The sequence below is a fragment of the Pseudophryne corroboree genome, chromosome 4 (assembly GCF_028390025.1).
Source record: "Pseudophryne corroboree isolate aPseCor3 chromosome 4, aPseCor3.hap2, whole genome shotgun sequence".
NCBI classification, from domain to species: domain Eukaryota; kingdom Metazoa; phylum Chordata; class Amphibia; order Anura; family Myobatrachidae; genus Pseudophryne; species Pseudophryne corroboree.
Window position 1 is genome coordinate 69,322,888 of NC_086447.1, and position 20,084 is coordinate 69,342,971.

At 48.6% G+C, this 20,084-nt stretch overlaps 1 protein-coding gene across 1 annotated transcript in view; it reads right to left on the minus strand.

The window, feature by feature from the left end:
- The window catches only part of LOC134911112 (cysteine-rich venom protein TEL1-like), a 75,582-nt gene that overhangs the window by 2,016 nt on the left and 53,482 nt on the right, over positions 1-20,084 (minus strand). The window contains exons 7-8 of the mRNA XM_063919483.1: positions 8,746-8,840; positions 6,604-6,692 (exon numbers count right to left, since the gene is read on the minus strand). Of these exons, the coding sequence (XP_063775553.1) occupies positions 6,604-6,692; positions 8,746-8,840 (184 nt within the window). The remainder of the gene's footprint in view (positions 1-6,603; positions 6,693-8,745; positions 8,841-20,084) is intronic.

Genomic DNA, 20,084 nt, shown 5'->3' on the forward strand with positions numbered 1-20,084 from the left:
ATCCCTCCTAGCAGTAACACATCCCTCTTACCAGACACACATCCTTCTACCACACACATCTCTCCTACCAGAAACACATCCCTCCTACCAGACACACATCCCTCCTACCAGTTACACATCCCTCCTACCAATAACACATCCCTCCTACCAGACACACATCCTTCCTACCAGACACACGTCCCTCCTACCAGACACACGTCCCTCCTACCAGACACACGTACCGCGTACCACACACACGTTCCTCCTACCAGACACACGTTCCTCCTACCAGACACACGTCCCGCCTACCAGACACACGTCCCTCCTACCAGACAAACGTCCCTCCTACCAGTAACACGTACCGCCTACCAGACACACGTCCCTCCTACCAGTAACACATCCCTCCTATCAGACACACATCCTTCCTACCAGTAACACATCCCTCCTATCAGACACACATCCCTTCTACCAGACACACATCCCTCCTACCAGACACATCCCTCCTACCAGACACACGTCCCTCCTACCAGACACATGTCCCTCCTACCAGACACACGTCCCTCCTACCAGTAAAACGTCCCTCCTATCAGACACATATCCTTCCTACCAGTAACACATCCCTCCTATCAGACACACATCCCACCTACCAGACACACATCCCTCCTATCAGACACACATCCCTTCTACCAAACACACGTCCCTCCTACCAGACACACGTCCCTCCTACCAGAAAAAGGTCCCTCCTACCAGACACACGTACCGCCTACCAGACACACGTCCTACCAGTAACACATCCCTCCTATCAGACACACATCCTTACTACCAGTAACACATCCCTCCTACCAGACAAACATCCCTTCTACCAGACACACATCCCTCCTATCAGACACACATCCCTTCTAGCAGACACACATCCCTTCTAGCAGACACACATCCCTCCTATCAGACACACATCCCTTCTACCAGACACACATCCCTCCTACCAGTAACACATCCCTTCTACCAGTAACACATCCCTCCTACCAGACACACATCCCTCCTATCAGACACACATCCCTCCTACCAGACACACATCCCTTCTACCAGACACACATCCCTCCTATCAGACACACATCCCTCCTATCAGACACACATCCCTCCTACGAGACACACATCCCTCCTACCAGACACACATCCCTTCTACCAGACACACATCCCTGCTACCAGACACACATCCCTTCTATCAGACACACATCCCTCCTACCAGTAACACATCCCTTCTACCAGTAACACATCCCTCCTACCAGACACACATCCCTTCTAGCAGACACACATCCCTCCTATCAGACACACATCCATCCTATCCAACACACATCCTTCCTACCAGACACACATCCCTTCTAGCAGACACACATCCCTCCTATCAGACACACATCCCTCCTATCAGACACACATCCCTTCTAGCAGACACACATCCCTCCTACCAGACACACGTCCTTCCTATCTGACACACATCCTTCCTATCAGACGCACATCCCTCCTATCCGACACACATCCTTCCTATCAGACACACATCCCTCCTACCAGACACATATCCCTCCTAGCAGACACATATCCCTCCTACCAGACACACGTCCTTCCTATCTGACACACATCCTTCCTATCAGACACACATCCCTCCTATCCGACACACATCCTTCCTATCAGACACACATCCCTCCTACCAGACACACGTCCCTCCTACCAGTAACACATCCCTCCTATCTGACACAAATCCCACCTACCAGACACACATCCCTCCTATCAGTAACACATCCATCCTACCAGTAACACATCCCTCCTATCTGACACACATCCCACCTACCAGACACACATCCTTCCTACCAGTAACACATCACTCCTATCAGTAACACATCCCTCCTATCAGTAACACATCCCTCCTATCAGACACACATCCTTCCTATCAGACACACATCCCTTCTACCAGACACACATCCCTCCTACCAGACACACATCCCTCCTACCAGACACACATCTTTCCTACCAGACACACATCCCTCCTACCAGACACACATCCCTTCTACCAGACACACATCCCTCCTATCAGACACACATCCCTCCTATCAGACACACATCCCTCCTACCAGTAACACATCCCTCCTATCAGACACACATCCTTCCTATCAGACACACATCCCTTCTAGCAGACACACATCCTTCCTGTCAGACACACATCCCTCCTATCAGACACACATCCCTCCTACCAGTAACACATCCCTCCTATCCGACACACATCCTTCCTACCAGTAACACATCCCTCCTATCAGACACACATCCTTCCTATCAGACACACATCCCTCCTACCAGACACACATCCCTCCTACCAGTAACATATCCCTCCTATCTGACACACATCCCTTCTAGCAGACACACATCCCTTCTAGCAGACACACATCCCTCCTACCAGACACACATCCCTTCTACCAGACACACATCCCTCCTATCAGACACACATCCCTTCTACCAGACACACATCCCTCCTATCAGACACACATCCCTCCTATCAGACACACATTCCTCCTACCAGTAACACATCCCTCCTATCAGACACACATCCTTCCTATCAGACACACATCCCTTCTATCAGACACACATCCTTCCTATCAGACACACATCCCTCCTATCAGACACACATCCCTCCTACCAGTAACACATCCCTCCTATCCGACACACATTCTTCCTACCAGTAACACATCCCTCCTATCAGACACACATCCTTCCTATCAGACACACATCCCTCCTACCAGACACACATCCCTCCTACCAGTAACATATCCCTCCTATCTGACACACATCCTTTCTAGCAGACACACATCCCTTCTAGCAGACACACATCCCTCCTACCAGACACACATCCCTTCTACCAGACACACATCCCTCCTATCTGACACACATCCCTCCTATCAGACACACATCCCTTCTATCAGACACACATCCCTCCTACCAGTAACACATCCCTCCTACCAGTAACACATCCCTCCTACCAGACACACATCCTTCCTATCAGACACACATCCCTTCTAGCAGACACACATCCTTCCTATCAGACACACATCCCTCCTATCAGACACACATCCCTCCTACCAGTAACACATCCCTCCTATCCGACACACATCCTTCCTACCAGTAACACATCCCTCCTATCAGACACACATCCTTCCTATCAGACACACATCCCTCCTACCAGACACACATCCCTCCTACCAGTAACATATCCCTCCTATCTGACACACATCCCTCCTATCTGACACACATCCCTCCTATCTGACACACATCCCTCCTACCAGACACACATCCCTCCTAGAGGTAACACATCCCTCCTATCAGACACGCATCCTTCCTATCAGTAACACATCTCTCCTACAAGTAGCACATCCCTCCTATCAGGCACACATCCCACCTACCAGACACACATACCTCCTACCAGACAAACGTCCCTCCTATCAGACACACATCCCTTCTACCAGACACACATCCCTCCTATAAGACACACATCCCTCCTACCAGACACACATCCCTCCTATCAGACACACATCCCTCCTACCAGACACACATCCCTCCTACCCGACACACATCCCTCCTATCAGTAACACATCCCTCCTATCAGACACACATCCCTTCTAGCAGACACACATCCCTTCTACTAGACACACATCCCTCCTACCAGATACACATCCCTCCTACCAGACACACGTCCCTCCTACCAGACACGCATCCCTTCTAGCAGACACACATCCCTCCTACCAGACACATATCCCTCCTATCAGACACACATCCCGCCTACCAGACACACATCCCTCCTACCAGACACACATCCCTCCTATCAGACACACATCCCTCCTACCAGTAACACATCCCTCCTATCCGACACACATCCTTCCTACCAGTAACACATCCCTCCTATCAGACACACATCATTCCTATCAGACACACATCCCTCCTACCAGACACACATCCCTCCTACCAGTAACACATCCCTCCTATCTGACACACATCCCTCCTACCAGACAAACATCCCTCCTATAGGTAACACATCCCTCCTATCAGACACGCATCCTTCCTATCAGTAACACATCCTTCCTATCAGTAACACATCCCTCCTATCAGTAACACATCCCTCCTATCAGACACACATCCCTTCTACCAGACACACGTCCCTCCTATCAGACACACGTCCCTCCTATCAGACACACATCCCTCCTACCAGACACATATCCCTCCTACCAGACACACATCCCTCCTACCAGTAACACATCCCTCCTATCAGACACACATCCCTTCTAGCAGACACACATCCCTTCTACCAGACACACATCCCTCCTACCAGACACACGTCCCTCCTACCAGACACACGTCCCTCCTACCAGACACACATCCCTTCTAGCAGACACACATCCCTCCAACCAGACACACATCCCTTCTAGCAGACACACATCCCTCCTACCAGACACACGTCCCTCCTACCAGTAACACATCCCTCCTATCCGACACACATCCTTCCTACCAGTAACACATCCCTCCTATTAGACACACATCCTTCCTATCAGACACACATCCCTCCTATCTGACACACATCCCTCCTACCAGACACACATCCCTCCTATCTGACACACATCCCTCCTACCAGACACACATCCCTCCTACAGGTAACACATCCCTCCTATCAGACACGCATCCTTCCTATCAGTAACACATCCCTCCTACCAGTAACACATCCCTCCTATCAGACACACATCCCACCTACCAGACACACATCCCTCCTACCAGACACACGTCTCTCCTACCAGACACACATCCCTCCTACCAGACACACATCCCTCCTACCAGACACACATCCCTCCTACCAGTAACACATCCCTCCTATCAGACACACATCCTTCCTATCAGACACACATCCCTCCTACCAGTAACACATCCCTCCTATCTGACACACATCCCTCCTACCAGACAAACATCCCTCCTATAGGTAACACATCCCTCCTATCAGACACGCATCCTTCCTATCAGTAACACATCCTTTCTATCAGTAACACATCCCTCCTACCAGTAACACATCCCTCCTATCAGACACACATCCCTTCTACCAGACACACGTCCCTCCTATCAGACACACGTCCCTCCTATCAGACACACATCCCTCCTACCAGACACATATCCCTCCTACCAGACACACATCCCTCCTACCAATAACACATCCCTCCTATCAGACACACATCCCTTCTAGCAGACACACATCCCTTCTACCAGACACACATCCCTCCTACCAGACACACGTCCCTCCTACCAGACACACGTCCCTCCTACCATACACACGTCCCTCCTACCAGACACACATCCCTTCTAACAGACACACATCCCTCCTACCAGACACACATCCCTTCTAGCAGACACACATCCCTTCTAGCAGACACACATCCCTCCTACCAGACACACGTCCCTCCTACCAGTAACACATCCCTCCTATCTGACACACATCCTTCCTACCAGTAACACATCCCTCCTACCAGACACACATCCCTTCTAACAGACACACATCCCTTCTACCAGACACACATCCCTTCTAACAGACACACATCCCTCCTACCAGACACACATCCCTTCTAGCAGACACACATCCCTCCTACCAGACACACGTCCCTCCTACCAGTAACACATCCCTCCTATCCGACACACATCCTTCCTACCAGTAACACATCCCTCCTATCAGACACACATCCTTCCTATCAGACACACATCCCTCCTACCAGACACACATCCCTCCTACAGGTAACACATCCCTCCTATCAGACACGCATCCTTCCTATCAGTAACACATCCTTCCTATCAGTAACACATCCCTCCTACCAGTAACACATCCCTCCTATCAGACACACATCCCACCTACCAGACACACATCCCTCCTACCAGACACATCCCTCCTACCAGACACACATCCCTCCTACCAGACACATCCCTCCTACCAGACACATCCCTCCTACCAGACACACATCCCTCCTACCAGACACACATCCCTCCTACCAGTAACACATCCCTCCTATCAGATGCACATCCCTCCTACCAGACACACATCCCTCCTACCAGACACACATCCCTCCTACCTGTAACACATCCCTCCTACCAGACACACATCCCTCCTACCAGACACACATCCCTCCTACCAGACACACATCCCTCCTACCAGACATACATCCCTCCTACCAGACACACATCCCTCCTATCTGACACACATCCCTCCTACCAGACACACATCCCTCCTACCTGTAACACATCCCTCCTACCTGTAACACATCCCTCCTATCAGACATACATCCCACCTACCAGACACACATCCCTCCTACCAGTAACATATCTCTCCTACCAGTAACACATCGTTCCCACCTGAAATTATTCCACAATCAAGATAAATAAGGGTGGCGGCCATGTGGGACATTTTTATGGGAAGGTTGTGGCCATGCAAGGGTGCATAAAGAGCATTTGACATTTTTGGTCATTTATTCCTGGATAGGAATGTAACGTAATAGACAAATGTACAATAAGGGTTGGAGTTTTGTAACACCCTTCTAGGTAAACAATAGGAACACTTACTACACAATCCATTACTGCAAGCATGGGTGCAGTTGGCACAAAGTTCTCCCGTTGTGTAGGGAACAAAAAGTGAATTTTTCTCGTTTCCTCTGCAATAAAAAAACATAATGTAAGTAAAGAAACAATTGCCATCTATGTTACATTTGTGATGTTATCAGCATCTTGCATCTGTTTATCTGTCTGAGCATAGCTGGGCAGGTGAAGGCCCCACCACTGTGGGCCAACATTTCTGTGTCTCCTCATTAAAATATTTAGTTATTGTCTGATGGTGTGGAAGATGTCAGTGGTGCGTCTTTGGGGCTAAATCATGTGTGGTTGGAGCTACTATCACTTCCTTGGAAGCAGCAGTGATAGCGCTGTATGGTTATGCAGCAGGAGGAGTCTATTACATGCAGAAACCCGGCCGCTGGAACTGCTCAAACTAGGCCAAGATGTCTGCATCCTAAGTCGCAGACCCTGGGTTCAGCACGTTATCCAGATACCCACTAACTGAAATATTCTGAAAACCGGAATATTTTAGCCCTGTAGTGATATCATAAAGCGGCCAATCACAGACAGATGAGGGAGTGACTATGCAGCCATTCCCTCACCGTCGCTACTCCCAGGATCTGCCGCCGATCTTCTGACTCTGCTAGGGTTACTAGGATTAACGATGACTGCCTGATGGTGATATGATGCTGTGTCACAGGTGCAGCAGCGGATACTAGAAGCCCAGCTGCTGCGTAAGGAAGCAGTGGCTGTGTGATTAGCGGCCAACTCAGGCCTGATATATGTGTGTGTGTGTTTACAATGTGACCAGTCTTGCCACACACAGAGAGCGGGGCTGGCCAATTGGTATACAGTAGCCTCACAGCTCTCTATTCACCCGCCTAGTTTGTGGAGGTTTCAACTGGGCCGATAGTGACTCGGCTACCGGGCAGCTGTAGTACAGTGACAGACTGCAGGCTAATCAGAGTGCAGCCCATTACTGCTAATGGGATGCGGTCAGGTGACCGGTGCCCGGGATTCCTGTTAACTCACTGCTGAAATGCAGAGTCTTGCTACGACTGGAAGACATATCCCTTCTGCCCCAGCATCCTGTGTATATACCCTGCTTACATGTTATGTGCTGCAGAATCCCATATAAGGGGCCTGGATGAATACCAGTCAGCAGAGCATGTTGCATGTTTTCACGCTGCGCATGGACTGGAAATGAGCGTCACCTAGTATTTGGTAGTTACAAGTGGCCACTGAAAATAATGGCTTACAGTATACCAAGCTTACACAGGGGGTAGGTGCACTGCAATATGCAGATCCCACAGTGCTGTACAGCAGATTTCTATCCAACCCTTCATCAGGCCCAATATACTCTCAGAATTAACAGAATAAGACAATTCTTATCACATATTACAAAAATAATGATTCAAATGTATTATATATCTTCACTGCCAGAGCCGGCCCTAACTAATATGATGCCCTAGGCAAGATTTTGGATCGTGCCCCCTAGCACCACCGCTATTTCCACCTCTGACCCAGTACCCCTTTCCCAGCACCATCACCCCTAATGTCGGGGGCCTTTTTTTGCTTTAAATGCATCTTATTAGTGTTGCTATGTGACTAGGATGCACAAGCAGCTTCTGCTGATTAAAATGATATGCTGCATACCTATATTCTGTATGCGACTGTATCTGCATACGAAATGCTATGTTACAGTGATTTCCAGGAATACACTGTAACGTAGCATTTCGTATGCAGATACAGCCACAGTCGCATACAGCATATAGGCATGCTGCATATCATTTTAATCAGCAGAAGCTGCTTGTGCCCCTATGCATTTGCCTAGTTTACCTATGCCTAGGGCCGGCTCTGTTCATGGCAATGGATTATACAGTACATAGATGTATCAGAGAGCATAACACTGAACTGCCAGGCCCCCTCGTAAAATTCAGGTTGGGGAGTCCACTCTGGAGGACTCCACGCATCTTCTTACCAACCCGTGGGGCTGGCCTATGCTCAGTGAGCCTTTCCTTCTGAAAGAGCAGAGTGGGGACATACAGAGTGCCAGGATCGCCTAGGACCCCTCCCCACCTGGGCTGGCCCGGCAGTGGTTAGTGGACACATGATATCAATGCCACAGTATTAAGAAGACATTGGGTTACTTACGCTGGGCAGTATTGACAAACATAATAGTACCGTAAGGCTTTATCCTTACACATGAACGATGCACAGCCTACCATCCACGTTTTATACCAGGATAACTGAAAGAATAAAGAAACAAAATGAGAGGTGATTAAACTGGTGTTTATGGAAGTCAAGTGAATGGCCCTGACTCAGAGATGTATGCGTCAGCTGTAGCTGCTGTGCTACAATCTGTAAAGGCAGCAGGAGGCGTTTGTAGTAGAACGACAGCCGCTGCCAGCTTATGTGATCTGCTGATGCATCCGAAGACGCAGCGTCAGGTCATCCGCTTTAACATCGGTCATCTAAGTAAGCCTCAGGTTCCTTAGGATGGCCATGAATGTCACCCTGCTGAAGCCAGTAAAGCTACACTCGAGGGCACAGCCACTGGCCTTGCCAACCCAGCAAACAGGGCCAGCATGCCGTCGATTTATGCAATGTTGCCCAGTAATTAATTCCTGCGCGGCATTTGGGGCACGGCAAGTAACATTGCAGCCCCATTATCTGTACAATGTGCTGTTCGGCTTCTGAACACATCAGGTCTGTGTACATCTCTGAATCAGGCCCCAATGTCAATGCAAAACTCACAATTTCAGTTAAAAGAGATGGCGACTATCAATAAACACTGCGCTTAAGTATTTAAACACTCAGATTACAGATTACAAATGGCAGGGCTAAGCTGGATGGAGACACGTCCGTGTCTGCTACTATTGGCGCTCGTACGTCTGCGACGTTATGCAGATTCCACTACAAAGCCTTTTCCTGGTGGAAATCCATAAGTCGGAACGTGCAAGGAATGTCAGCGCCCGAAAGCGCTTTGGCTGCACCATTGGTCGTCACCAGCCCTGTGGTAGTTGCAGTCTCTTTGTCCGAGTATGGCCTTCTATGTGTATGGTTGAGTGGGTGAGTGTCTATGTATGCAACCTCTTTCACCGACACACCCACGCTACTTCCATAATTACAGTATCTCCATGCGTGCACTAAGCCACCTGACTGTCCCCACCCAGGAACACCCTCACACGTGTCTGGGACCATGCGATACCCACGTGCCTTGATTGCCGCTCCTACTCTGTGTGCACAATGGCCCTCATTCTGAGTTGTTCGCTCGTTATTTTTCTTTGCATCGGAGCGATTAGTTGCAAACTGCGCATGCGCAATGTTCGCAGTGCGGCTGCGCCAAGTAAATTTACACAAAAGTTTGGTATTTCTCTAACGTCCTAGTGGATGCTGGGAACTCCGAAAGGACCATGGGGAATAGCGGGCTCCGAAGGAGGCTGGGCACTCTAGAAAGATTTAGGACTACCTGGTGTGCACTGGCTCCTCCCACTATGACCCTCCTCCAAGCCTCAGTTAGATTTTGTGCCCGGCCGAGGTTGGATGCACACTAGGGGCTCTCCTGAGCTCTTAGAAGAAAGATAGTCTTAGGTTTTTTATTTTCAGTGAGACCTGCTGGCAACAGGCTCACTGCAGCGAGGGACTAAGGGGAGAAGAAGCGAACTCGCCTGCTTGCAGCCGGATTGGGCTTCTTAGGCTACTGGACACCATTAGCTCCAGAGGGATCGACCGCAGGCCCAGCCTTGATGTTCGGTCCCGGAGCCGCGCCGCCGTCCCCCTTACAGAGCCAGAAGCAAGAAGATGGTCCGGAAAATCGGCGGCATGAAGACATCAGTCTCCACCAAGGTAGCGCACAGCACTGCAGCTGTGCGCCATTGCTCCTCTCACACTTCACACTCCGGTCACTGAGGGTGCAGGGCGCTGGGGGGGGCGCCCTGAGGCAGCAATAAAAACACCTTGGCTGGCAAAAATACCTCAATATATAGCCCCAGGGGCTATATATGAGGTAAATACCCCTGCCAGAATCCAGAAAAAGCGGGAGAATAGGCCGCGGAAAAGGGGCGGAGCTATCTCCCTCAGCACACTGGGCGCCATTTTTCCCTCACAGTTCCGCTGGAAGGAAGCTCCCTGGCTCTCCCCTGCAGACTACTCTACAGAAAAGGGTAAAAAAGAGAGAGGGGGGGCATTTAATTTGGCGCAGTATATAGTTTATATTAAAAAGCAGCTATAAGGGACATAACTCAGTTAGTCCCTGCCTTATATAGCGCTCTGGTGTGTGCTGGCATACTCTCACTCTGTCCCCCCAAAGGGCTTTTGTTGGTCCTGTCCTCTATATTGAGCATTCCCTGTGTGTGTGGAGTGTGTCGGTACGGCTGTGTCGACAGGTTTGATGAGGATAATGAGGTGGAGGCGGAGCAGATGCCTTTAGATGGGATGTCACCCCCTGGGGGGCAGACACCTGAGTGGATGTGCTTATGGAAAGAAATGAGTGCACGTATAGACTCATTACATAAGAAATTTGACGACATGCCGACTGCGGGACAGCCGAGTTCTCAGCTCGTGCCTGTCCAGGTGTCTCAAAAGTCATCAGGGGCTCTGAAACGCCCGCTATCTCAGATGGCACAAGTAGATGTCGACACGGATACTGACACCAGTGTCGACGACGAGGAGTCAAATTTAATGCCCATTAAGGCCATTCACTGTATGATTGAGGCAATGAAAGAGGTGTTAAATATCTCTGATTTACATCCAGGTACCACAAAAAAGGGTATTATGTTTGGGGAGAAAAAACTACCTGTAGTTTTTCCCCCGTCAGATGAATTAAATGAAGTGTGTGAAGAAGCGTGGGCTTCCCCTGATAAGAAATTGCTAATTCCTAAGAAAGTACTAATGGCGTTCCCTTTCCCGCCAGAGGATAGGTTACGTTGGGAAACACCTCCTAGAGTGGATAAAGCGCTCACACGTTTGTCTAAAAAGGTGGCACTACCGTCTCCGGATACGGCCGCCCTTAAGGAACCTGCTGATAGAAAGCAGGAGGCGATCCTGAAGTCTGTATATACACACTCAGGCATTATACTTAGACCAGCTATTGCGTCAGCATGGATGTGCAGTGTTGCCGCTGCGTGGTCGGATAAACTGTCAGAAAATATTGACACACTAGACAGAGACACGATTCTGCTAACAATTGACCATATCAAAGACTCAGTCTTATATGAGAGATGCACAGAGGGAAGTCTGCCGGCTGGCATCTAAAATAAGTGCATTGTCCATCTCTGCTAGGAGATGCTTATGGACTCGCCAGTGGACTGGAGATGCAGATTCCAAAAGGCACATGGAAGTTTTGCCTTATAAGGGGGAGGAATTATTTGGGGATGGTCTCTCCGACCTAGTTTCCACAGCAACGTCTGGGAAGTCAGCATTTTTACCCCATGTCCCCTCACAGCCTAAGAAGGCGCCATTTTATCAGGTTCAGTCCTTTCGGACCCAGAAAAACAAGCGGGGAAAAGGAGGGTCTTTTCTCTCTAGAGGCAGAGGTAGGGGAAAAAGGCTGCAACAAACAGCAGGTTCCCAGGAGCAAAAGTCCTCCCCCGCTTCCTCTTCCAAGTCCGCCGCATGACGGTGGGGCTCCACAGGCGGAGCCAGGTACGGTGGGGGCCCGCCTCATGAAATTCAGCGATCAGTGGGCTCGCTCACAGGTGGATCCCTGGATCCTTCAAATAGTATCTCAGGGGTACAAGCTGGAATTCAAGGCGGCTCCACCCCACCGGTTCCTAAAATCTGCCTTGCCGATTGCTCCCTCAGACAGGGAGGCGGTGCTAGCAGCGATTCACAAGCTGTATTCCCAGCAGGTGATAATTAAGGTACCCCTACTTCAACAAGGCCGGGGTTACTATTCCACACTATTTGTGGTGCCGAAACCGGACGGTTCGGTGAGACCCATTTTTAATTTGAAATCCTTGAACACATACATAAAAAAATTCAAGTTCAAGATGGAATCGCTCAGGGCGGTTATTGCAAGCCTGGAGGAGGGGGATTACATGGTATCCCTGGACATCAAGGATGCTTACCTGCATGTCCCCATTTACCATCCTCACCAGGAGTACCTCAGATTTGTGGTACAGGATTGCCATTACCAATTCCAGACGCTGCCGTTTGGACTCTCCACGGCACCGAGGGTATTTACCAAGGTTATGGCGGAAATGACGATACTCCTTCGAAAAAAGGGAGTTTTAATTATCCCATACTTGGACGATCTCCTAATAAAGGCACGATCCAAGGAACAGTTGTTAGTGGGAGTAGCACTATCTCAGGAAGTGCTGCGCCAGCACGGCTGGATTCTGAATATCCCAAAGTCACAGCTGGTCCCGACGACACGTCTAATGTTCCTGGGAATGATTCTGGACACAGTCCAGAAAAAAGTGTTTCTCCCGGAGGAGAAAGACAGGGAGTTGTCTTCTCTAGTCAGAGACCTCCTAAAACCAAAACAGGTATCGGTGCATCACTGCACACGGGTCCTGGGAAAGATGGTAGCTTCTTACGAAGCAATTCCATTCGGCAGGTTCCATGCCAGGATTTTTCAGTGGGACCTGTTGGACAAGTGGTCCGGATCGCATCTTCAGATGCATCGCTTGATAACCCTGTCCCCAAGAACCAGGGTGTCTCTTCTGTGGTGGCTGCAGAGTGCTCATCTTTTGGAGGGCCGCAGAGTCGGCCTACAGGACTGGGTCCTGGTGACCACGGATGCCAGCCTACGAGGCTGGGGGGCAGTCACAAAGGGAAGAAACTTCCAAGGACTATGGTCAAGTCAGGAGACTTCCCTTCACATAAATATTCTGGAACTAAGGGCCATTTACAATGCCCTAAGTCAAGCAAAATCCCTGCTCCTACACCAGTCGGTGCTGATCCAGTCAGACAACATCACGGCAGTCGCCCATGTGAATCGACAGGGCGGCACAAGAAGCAGGATGGCAATGGCAGAAGCCACAAGAATTCTCCGATGGGCGGAAAATCATGTACTAGCACTGTCAGCAGTGTTCATCCCGGGAGTGGACAACTGGGAAGCAGACTTTCTCAGCAGGCACGACCTCCACCCGGGAGAGTGGGGACTTCATCCAGAAGTCTTCCAAATGATTGTAAATCAGTGGGGTCGTCCACAGGTGGACATGATGGCGTCCCGCCTAAACAAAAAACTAGAGAGGTATTGCGCCAGGTCAAGAGACCCTCAGGCGATAGCTGTGGACGCTCTAGTGACACAGTGGGTGTACCAGTCAGTTTATGTGTTCCCTCCTCTACCTCTCATACCAAAGGTATTGAGAATAATAAGAAAGCGAGGTGTAAACACAATTCTCGTGGTTCCGGATTGGCCAAGAAGAGCGTGGTACCCGGAACTTCAAGAGATGATCTCAGAGGACCCATGGTCTCTGCCGCTCAGACAAGACCTGCTACAGCAGGGGCCCTGTCTGTTCCAAGACTTACCGCGGCTGCGTTTGATGGCAAGGCGGTTGAACGCCGGATCCTGAAGGAAAAGGGCATTCCGGAGGAAGTCATTCCTACGCTTATTAAAGCTAGAAAAGAGGTTACAGCAAATCATTATCACCGCATATGGCGGAAGTATGTTGCATGGTGTGAGGCCGAAAAGGCCCCAACAGAGGAATTTCAACTAGGTCGTTTTCTGCATTTCCTGCAAGCAGGAGTTAATATGGGCCTAAAACTAGGCTCCATTAAAGTACAGATCTCGGCTCTGTCGATTTTCTTTCAAAAAGAACTAGCTTCAGTACCTGAAGTTCAGACATTTGTGAAAGGAGTGCTGCATATTCAGCGCCCATTTGTGCCTCCTGTGGCACCTTGGGATCTCAACGTGATGTTGAGTTTCTTAAAATCACATTGGTTTGAGCCACTAAAAACCGTGGATCTGAAATATCTCACGTGGAAAGTGGTCATGTTATTGGCTTTGGCTTCAGCCAGGCGTGTGTCAGAATTGGCGGCTTTATCATGTAAAAGCCCTTATCTGATTTTCCATATGGATAGGGCAGAATTGAGGACTCGTCCCCAATTTCTCCCAAAGGTGGTGTCAGCGTTTCACCTGAACCAGCCTATTGTGGTGCCTGCGGCTACTAGGGACTTGGAGGACTCCAAGTTGCTAGACGTTGTCAGGGCCCTGAAAATATATGTTTCCAGGACGGCTGGAGTCAGAAAATCTGACTCGCTGTTTATCCTGTATGCACCCAACAAGCTGGGTGCTCCTGCTTCTAAGCAGACTATTGCTCGCTGGATTTGTAGTACAATTCAGCTTGCTCATTCTGTGGCAGGCCTGCCACAGCCAAAATCTGTAAATGCCCATTCCACTAGGAAGGTGGGCTCATCTTGGGCGGCTGCCCGAGGGGTCTCGGCTTTACAACTTTGCCGAGCAGCTACTTGGTCAGGGGCAAACACGTTTGCAAAATTCTACAAATTTGATACCCTGGCTGAGGAGGACCTGGAGTTCTCTCATTCGGTGCTGCAGAGTCATCCGCACTCTCCCGCCCGTTTGGGAGCTTTGGTATAATCCCCATGGTCCTTTCGGAGTTCCCAGCATCCACTAGGACGTTAAAGAAAATAAGAATTTACTCACCGGTAATTCTATTTCTCGTAGTCCGTAGTGGATGCTGGGCGCCCATCCCAAGTGCGGTTTATCTGCAATACTTGTACATAGTTATTGTTAACTAAATCGGGTTATTGTTGAGCCATCTGTTGAGAGGCTCAGTTGTTTCATACTGTTAACTGGGATTCATATCACGAGTTGTACGGTGTGATTGGTGTGGCTGGTATGAGTCTTACCCGGGATTCAAAATCCTTCCTTATTGTGTACGCTCGTCCGGGCACAGTGTCCTAACTGAGGCTTGGAGGAGGGTCATAGTGGGAGGAGCCAGTGCACACCAGGTAGTCCTAAATCTTTCTAGAGTGCCCAGCCTCCTTCGGAGCCCGCTATTCCCCATGGTCCTTTCGGAGTTCCCAGCATCCACTACGGACTACGAGAAATAGAATTACCGGTGAGTAAATTCTTATTTTTACTCACGGCGTAATGAGGTTTTTTCATCGTTCTGGTGATCGTAGTGTGATTGACAGGAAGTGGGTGTTTCTGGGCGGAAACTGGCCGTTTTATGGGAGTGTGCGAAAAAACGCAGGCGTTTCGGGAAAAAACGCGGGAGTGGCTGGAGAAACGGGGGCGTGTCTGGACGAACGCTGGGTGTGTTTGTGACGTCAAACCAGGAACGAAAAGGACTGAACTGATCGCAGTGGAGGAGTAAGTCTCGAGCTACTCAGAAACTGCTAAGAAATTTCTATTCGCAATTCTGCTAATGTTTCGTTCGCAATTCTGCAAAGCTAAGATTCACTCCCAGTAGGCGGCGGTTTAGCGTGTGCATTTCTGCAAAAAGTAGCTAGCGAGCGAACAACTCGGAATGAGAGCCAATATCTGGACGCATGTGCAGTACAACATGCGCACGCATGCACTGCATTTGACGCCGGCAGGGCATGTCGGCAGCGCTTGTAAGCTGAGCATGTCGGCAGTGCCTGTGATTTAGAATCAGGCTCAGAGGCGGATTGGGATGGAAAACCGGCCCGAGAAATCTATGAAAGCAGCCATAATGGGGGTGGGGTCTTTTGTGGGGGCGGGGTCTGTTGAGGGGGTGGGATTCCTCCTCATAGGGTCTGATTCTGAGTTGGATACAGTTGTGGGCTTCCTTGCATCTTTTGCTGCAGTTGCGTCTGTGACTTTATGCTAATAACGCTACAGTGCACTTTCCTGGTGGACGTCAACATCTATAAAGTCATTTATTTATTACATTTATTTAGTGCTAGCTTACAGTATTCCTCGGTTCTCAAAACGGCATCTTATTGGCTATCCAAAACACGTGACATCCGTGAGCCAATAAGATGCCGTTTTAAGAACCGAGTAAAACCGAGTAAAACCGAATCCGCTCATCACTAATTCCTTTGCACTTTCTTTCCACACCAGAGATATACCGTGTAACCATGGTGACAGCACCACTCCTCACACGTCAACAAACAAAATAGGACCCACTTGCCTGTCGGCCCTTCCTTGTGGGGCCGATTGACAATCCACCCCTGATCAGGCCCATTGATTTAGCTACAACAAACAAGCGCAATTATAAATGGTCTGTTTATTCATGTATGCCTATTAATTACCCACTTGATATGATAGTAAATACATTTTGGGGTAAATTTACAATCCATCAATTTTGGATTTTTGGGTGATTTTCCCTCAGTTTTGCAAATCGGAGATTTAATATATGGCCTAATTCTGAGTTGATCGCAGCAGCAAGTTGGTTAGCAATTTGGCAAAACCATGTGCACTGCAGGGGGGCAGATATAACATGTGCAGAGAGAGTTAGATTTGGGTGTGGTGTGTTCAAACTGAAATCTAAATTGCAGTGTAAAAATAAAGCAGCCAGTATTTACCCTGCACAGAAACTATATAACTCACCCAAATCTAACTCTCTCTGCACATGTTACATCTGTCACACCTGCAGTGCACATGGTTTTGCCCACTTGCTAACAAACTTGCTGCTGCGATCAACTTGGAATTACCCCCATAGTCAAAACCGGCATACAATTAACCAAAAAAAACAGCTTTAGAACAAGTAAGATGTCTTTAGAAACCGGAGATTTACTAATGGTCGGTTTCAAAGAATCAATCAAAAGCTGATAGGAAACACGACCAAACATGTTACATCTGCCCCACCTGCAGTGCACATTGGGGGTAATTCCAAGTTGATCGCAGCAGGAAATTTTTTAGCAGTTGGGCAAAACCATGTGCATTGCAGGGGAGGCAGATGTAACATGTGCAGAGAGAGTTAGATTTGGGTGGGTTATTTTGTTTCTGTGCAGGGTAAATACTAGTGATGTGCACCGGAAATTTTTCGGGTTTTGGTTTTTGGTTTTGGATTCGGACGCGTTTTGGCAAAACCTCCCTGAAAATTTTTTGTCGGATTCGGGTGTGTTTTGGATTCGGGTGTTTTTTTACAAAAACCCTCAAAAACAGCTTAAATCATAGAATTTGGGGGTCATTTTGTTCCCATAGTATTATTAACCTCAATAACCATAATTTCCACTCATTTCCAGTCTATTCTGAACACCTCACACCTCACAATATTATTTTTAGTCCTAAAATTTGCACCAAGGTCGCTGGATGACTAAGCTAAGCGACCCAAGTGGGTGGCACAAACACCTGGCCCATCTAGGAGTGTCACTGCAGTGTCAGACAGGATGGCAGATTTAAAAAAAATAGTCCCCAAACAGCACATGATGCAAAGAAAAAAAGAGGTGCACCAAGGTTGCTGTGTGACTAAGCTAAGCGACCCAAGTGGCCGACACAAACACCTGGCCCATCTAGGAGTGTCACTGCAGTGTCAGACAGGATGGCAGATTTTAAAAAATAGTACCCAAACAGCATAGTATAGTACTGCGCACAACTAAAATGCACCACAGGTATGGATGGATAATATACTTGACATCACAGAGGTAGAGCAGCGGACTACTGTACCGTACTGCTATATATTATATACTGGTGGTCAGCAAAATTATGCACTGTCCTACTACTATATATATACTGCGCACAACTTAAATGCACCACAGGTATGGATGGATAGTATACTTGACAACACAGAGGTAGGTAGAGCAGTGGCCTACTGTACCGTACTGCTATATATTATATACTGGTGGTCAGCAAAATTATGCACTGTACTCCTACTATATATACTACAATGCAGCACAGATATGGAGCGTTTTTCAGGCAGAGAACGTATAATACTGGTGGTCACTGGTCACTGGTCAGCAAAACTCTGCACTGTACTCCTCCTATATAATACTGCTGGTCCCCAGTCCCCACAATAAAGCAGTGTGAGCACAGATATTTGCAGCACACTGAGCACAGATATGGAGCGTTTTTCAGGCAGAGAAAGTATAATACTGGTGGTCACTGGTCACTGGTCAGCATAACTCTGCACTGTACTCCTCCTATATAATACTGCTGGTCCCCAGTCCCCACAATAAAGCAGTGTGAGCACAGATATTTGTAGCACACTGAGCACAGATATGGAGCGTTTTTCAGGCGGAGAACGTATAATACTGGTGGTCACTGGTCACTGGTCAGCAAAACTCTGCACTGTACTCCTCCTATATAATACTGCTGGTCCCCAGACCCCACAATAAAGCAATTAGCACACTGAGCACAGATATTTGCAGCACACTGAGCAGATATGGAGCATTTTTCAGTAGTGATGAGCGGGTTCGGTTTCTCGGAAACCGAACCCCCCCGAACTTCACCCTTTTTACACGGGTCCGAGCCATACTCGGATTCTCCCGTATGGCTCGGGTAACCCGAGCGCGCCCGAACGTCATCATCCCGCTGTCGGATTCTCGCGAGATTCGGATTCTATATAAGCAGCCGCGCGTCGCCGCCATTTTCACTCGTGCATTGGAAATGTTAGGGAGAGGACGTGGCTGGCGTCCTCTCCGTTATTGTTGAACTTGATTGTGCTGTGCACTATTGCTTAATTGTGGGGAGGATTGGGGAGCAGCTGTATAATATAGGAGGAGTACAGTGCAGAGTTTTGCTGATCAGTGACCACCAGTTATCCGTTCTCTGCCTGAAAAAAACACTCCATATCTGTGCTCAGTGTGCTCCATATATCTGTGCTCACACTGCTTAATTGTGGGGACAGGGGAGCAGCTGTATTATATAGCAGGAGTACAGTGCAGAGTTTTGCTGACAGTGACCACCAGTATACGTTGTCTGCTTGAAAAACACTCCATATCTGTGCTCAGTGTGCTGCTTTATTGTGGGGACTGGGGACCACCAGTATAATATTATATAGGAGGAGTACAGTGCAGAGTTTTGCTGACCAGTGACCACTAGTATATAATATATAGCATTACGGTACAGTAGGCCAATGCTGTACCTACCTCTGTGTCGTCATTAAGTATACTATCCATCTACATTCTATACCTGTGGTGCATTTTAGTTTTGCAGTTTGCTGACACAGTGACCACCAGTATACTATATATAATAGCAGTACGGTACGGAAGGCCACTGCTGTACCTACCTCTGTGTCGTCATTAAGTATACTATCCATCTACATTCTATACCTGTGGTGCATTTTAGTTTTGCAGTTTGCTGACACAGTGACCACCAGTATACTATATATAGCAGTACGGAAGGCCACTGCTGTACCTACCTCTGTGTCGTCATTAAGTATACTAACCATCTACATTCTATACCTGTGGTGCATTTTAGTTTTGCAGTTTGCTGACACAGTGACCACCAGTATACTATATATAGCAGTACGGAAGGCCACTGCTGTACCTACCTCTGTGTCGTCATTAAGTATACTATCCATCTACATTCTATACCTGTGGTGCATTTTAGTTTTGCAGTTTGCTGACACAGTGACCACCAGTATACTATATATAGCAGTACGGAAGGCCAC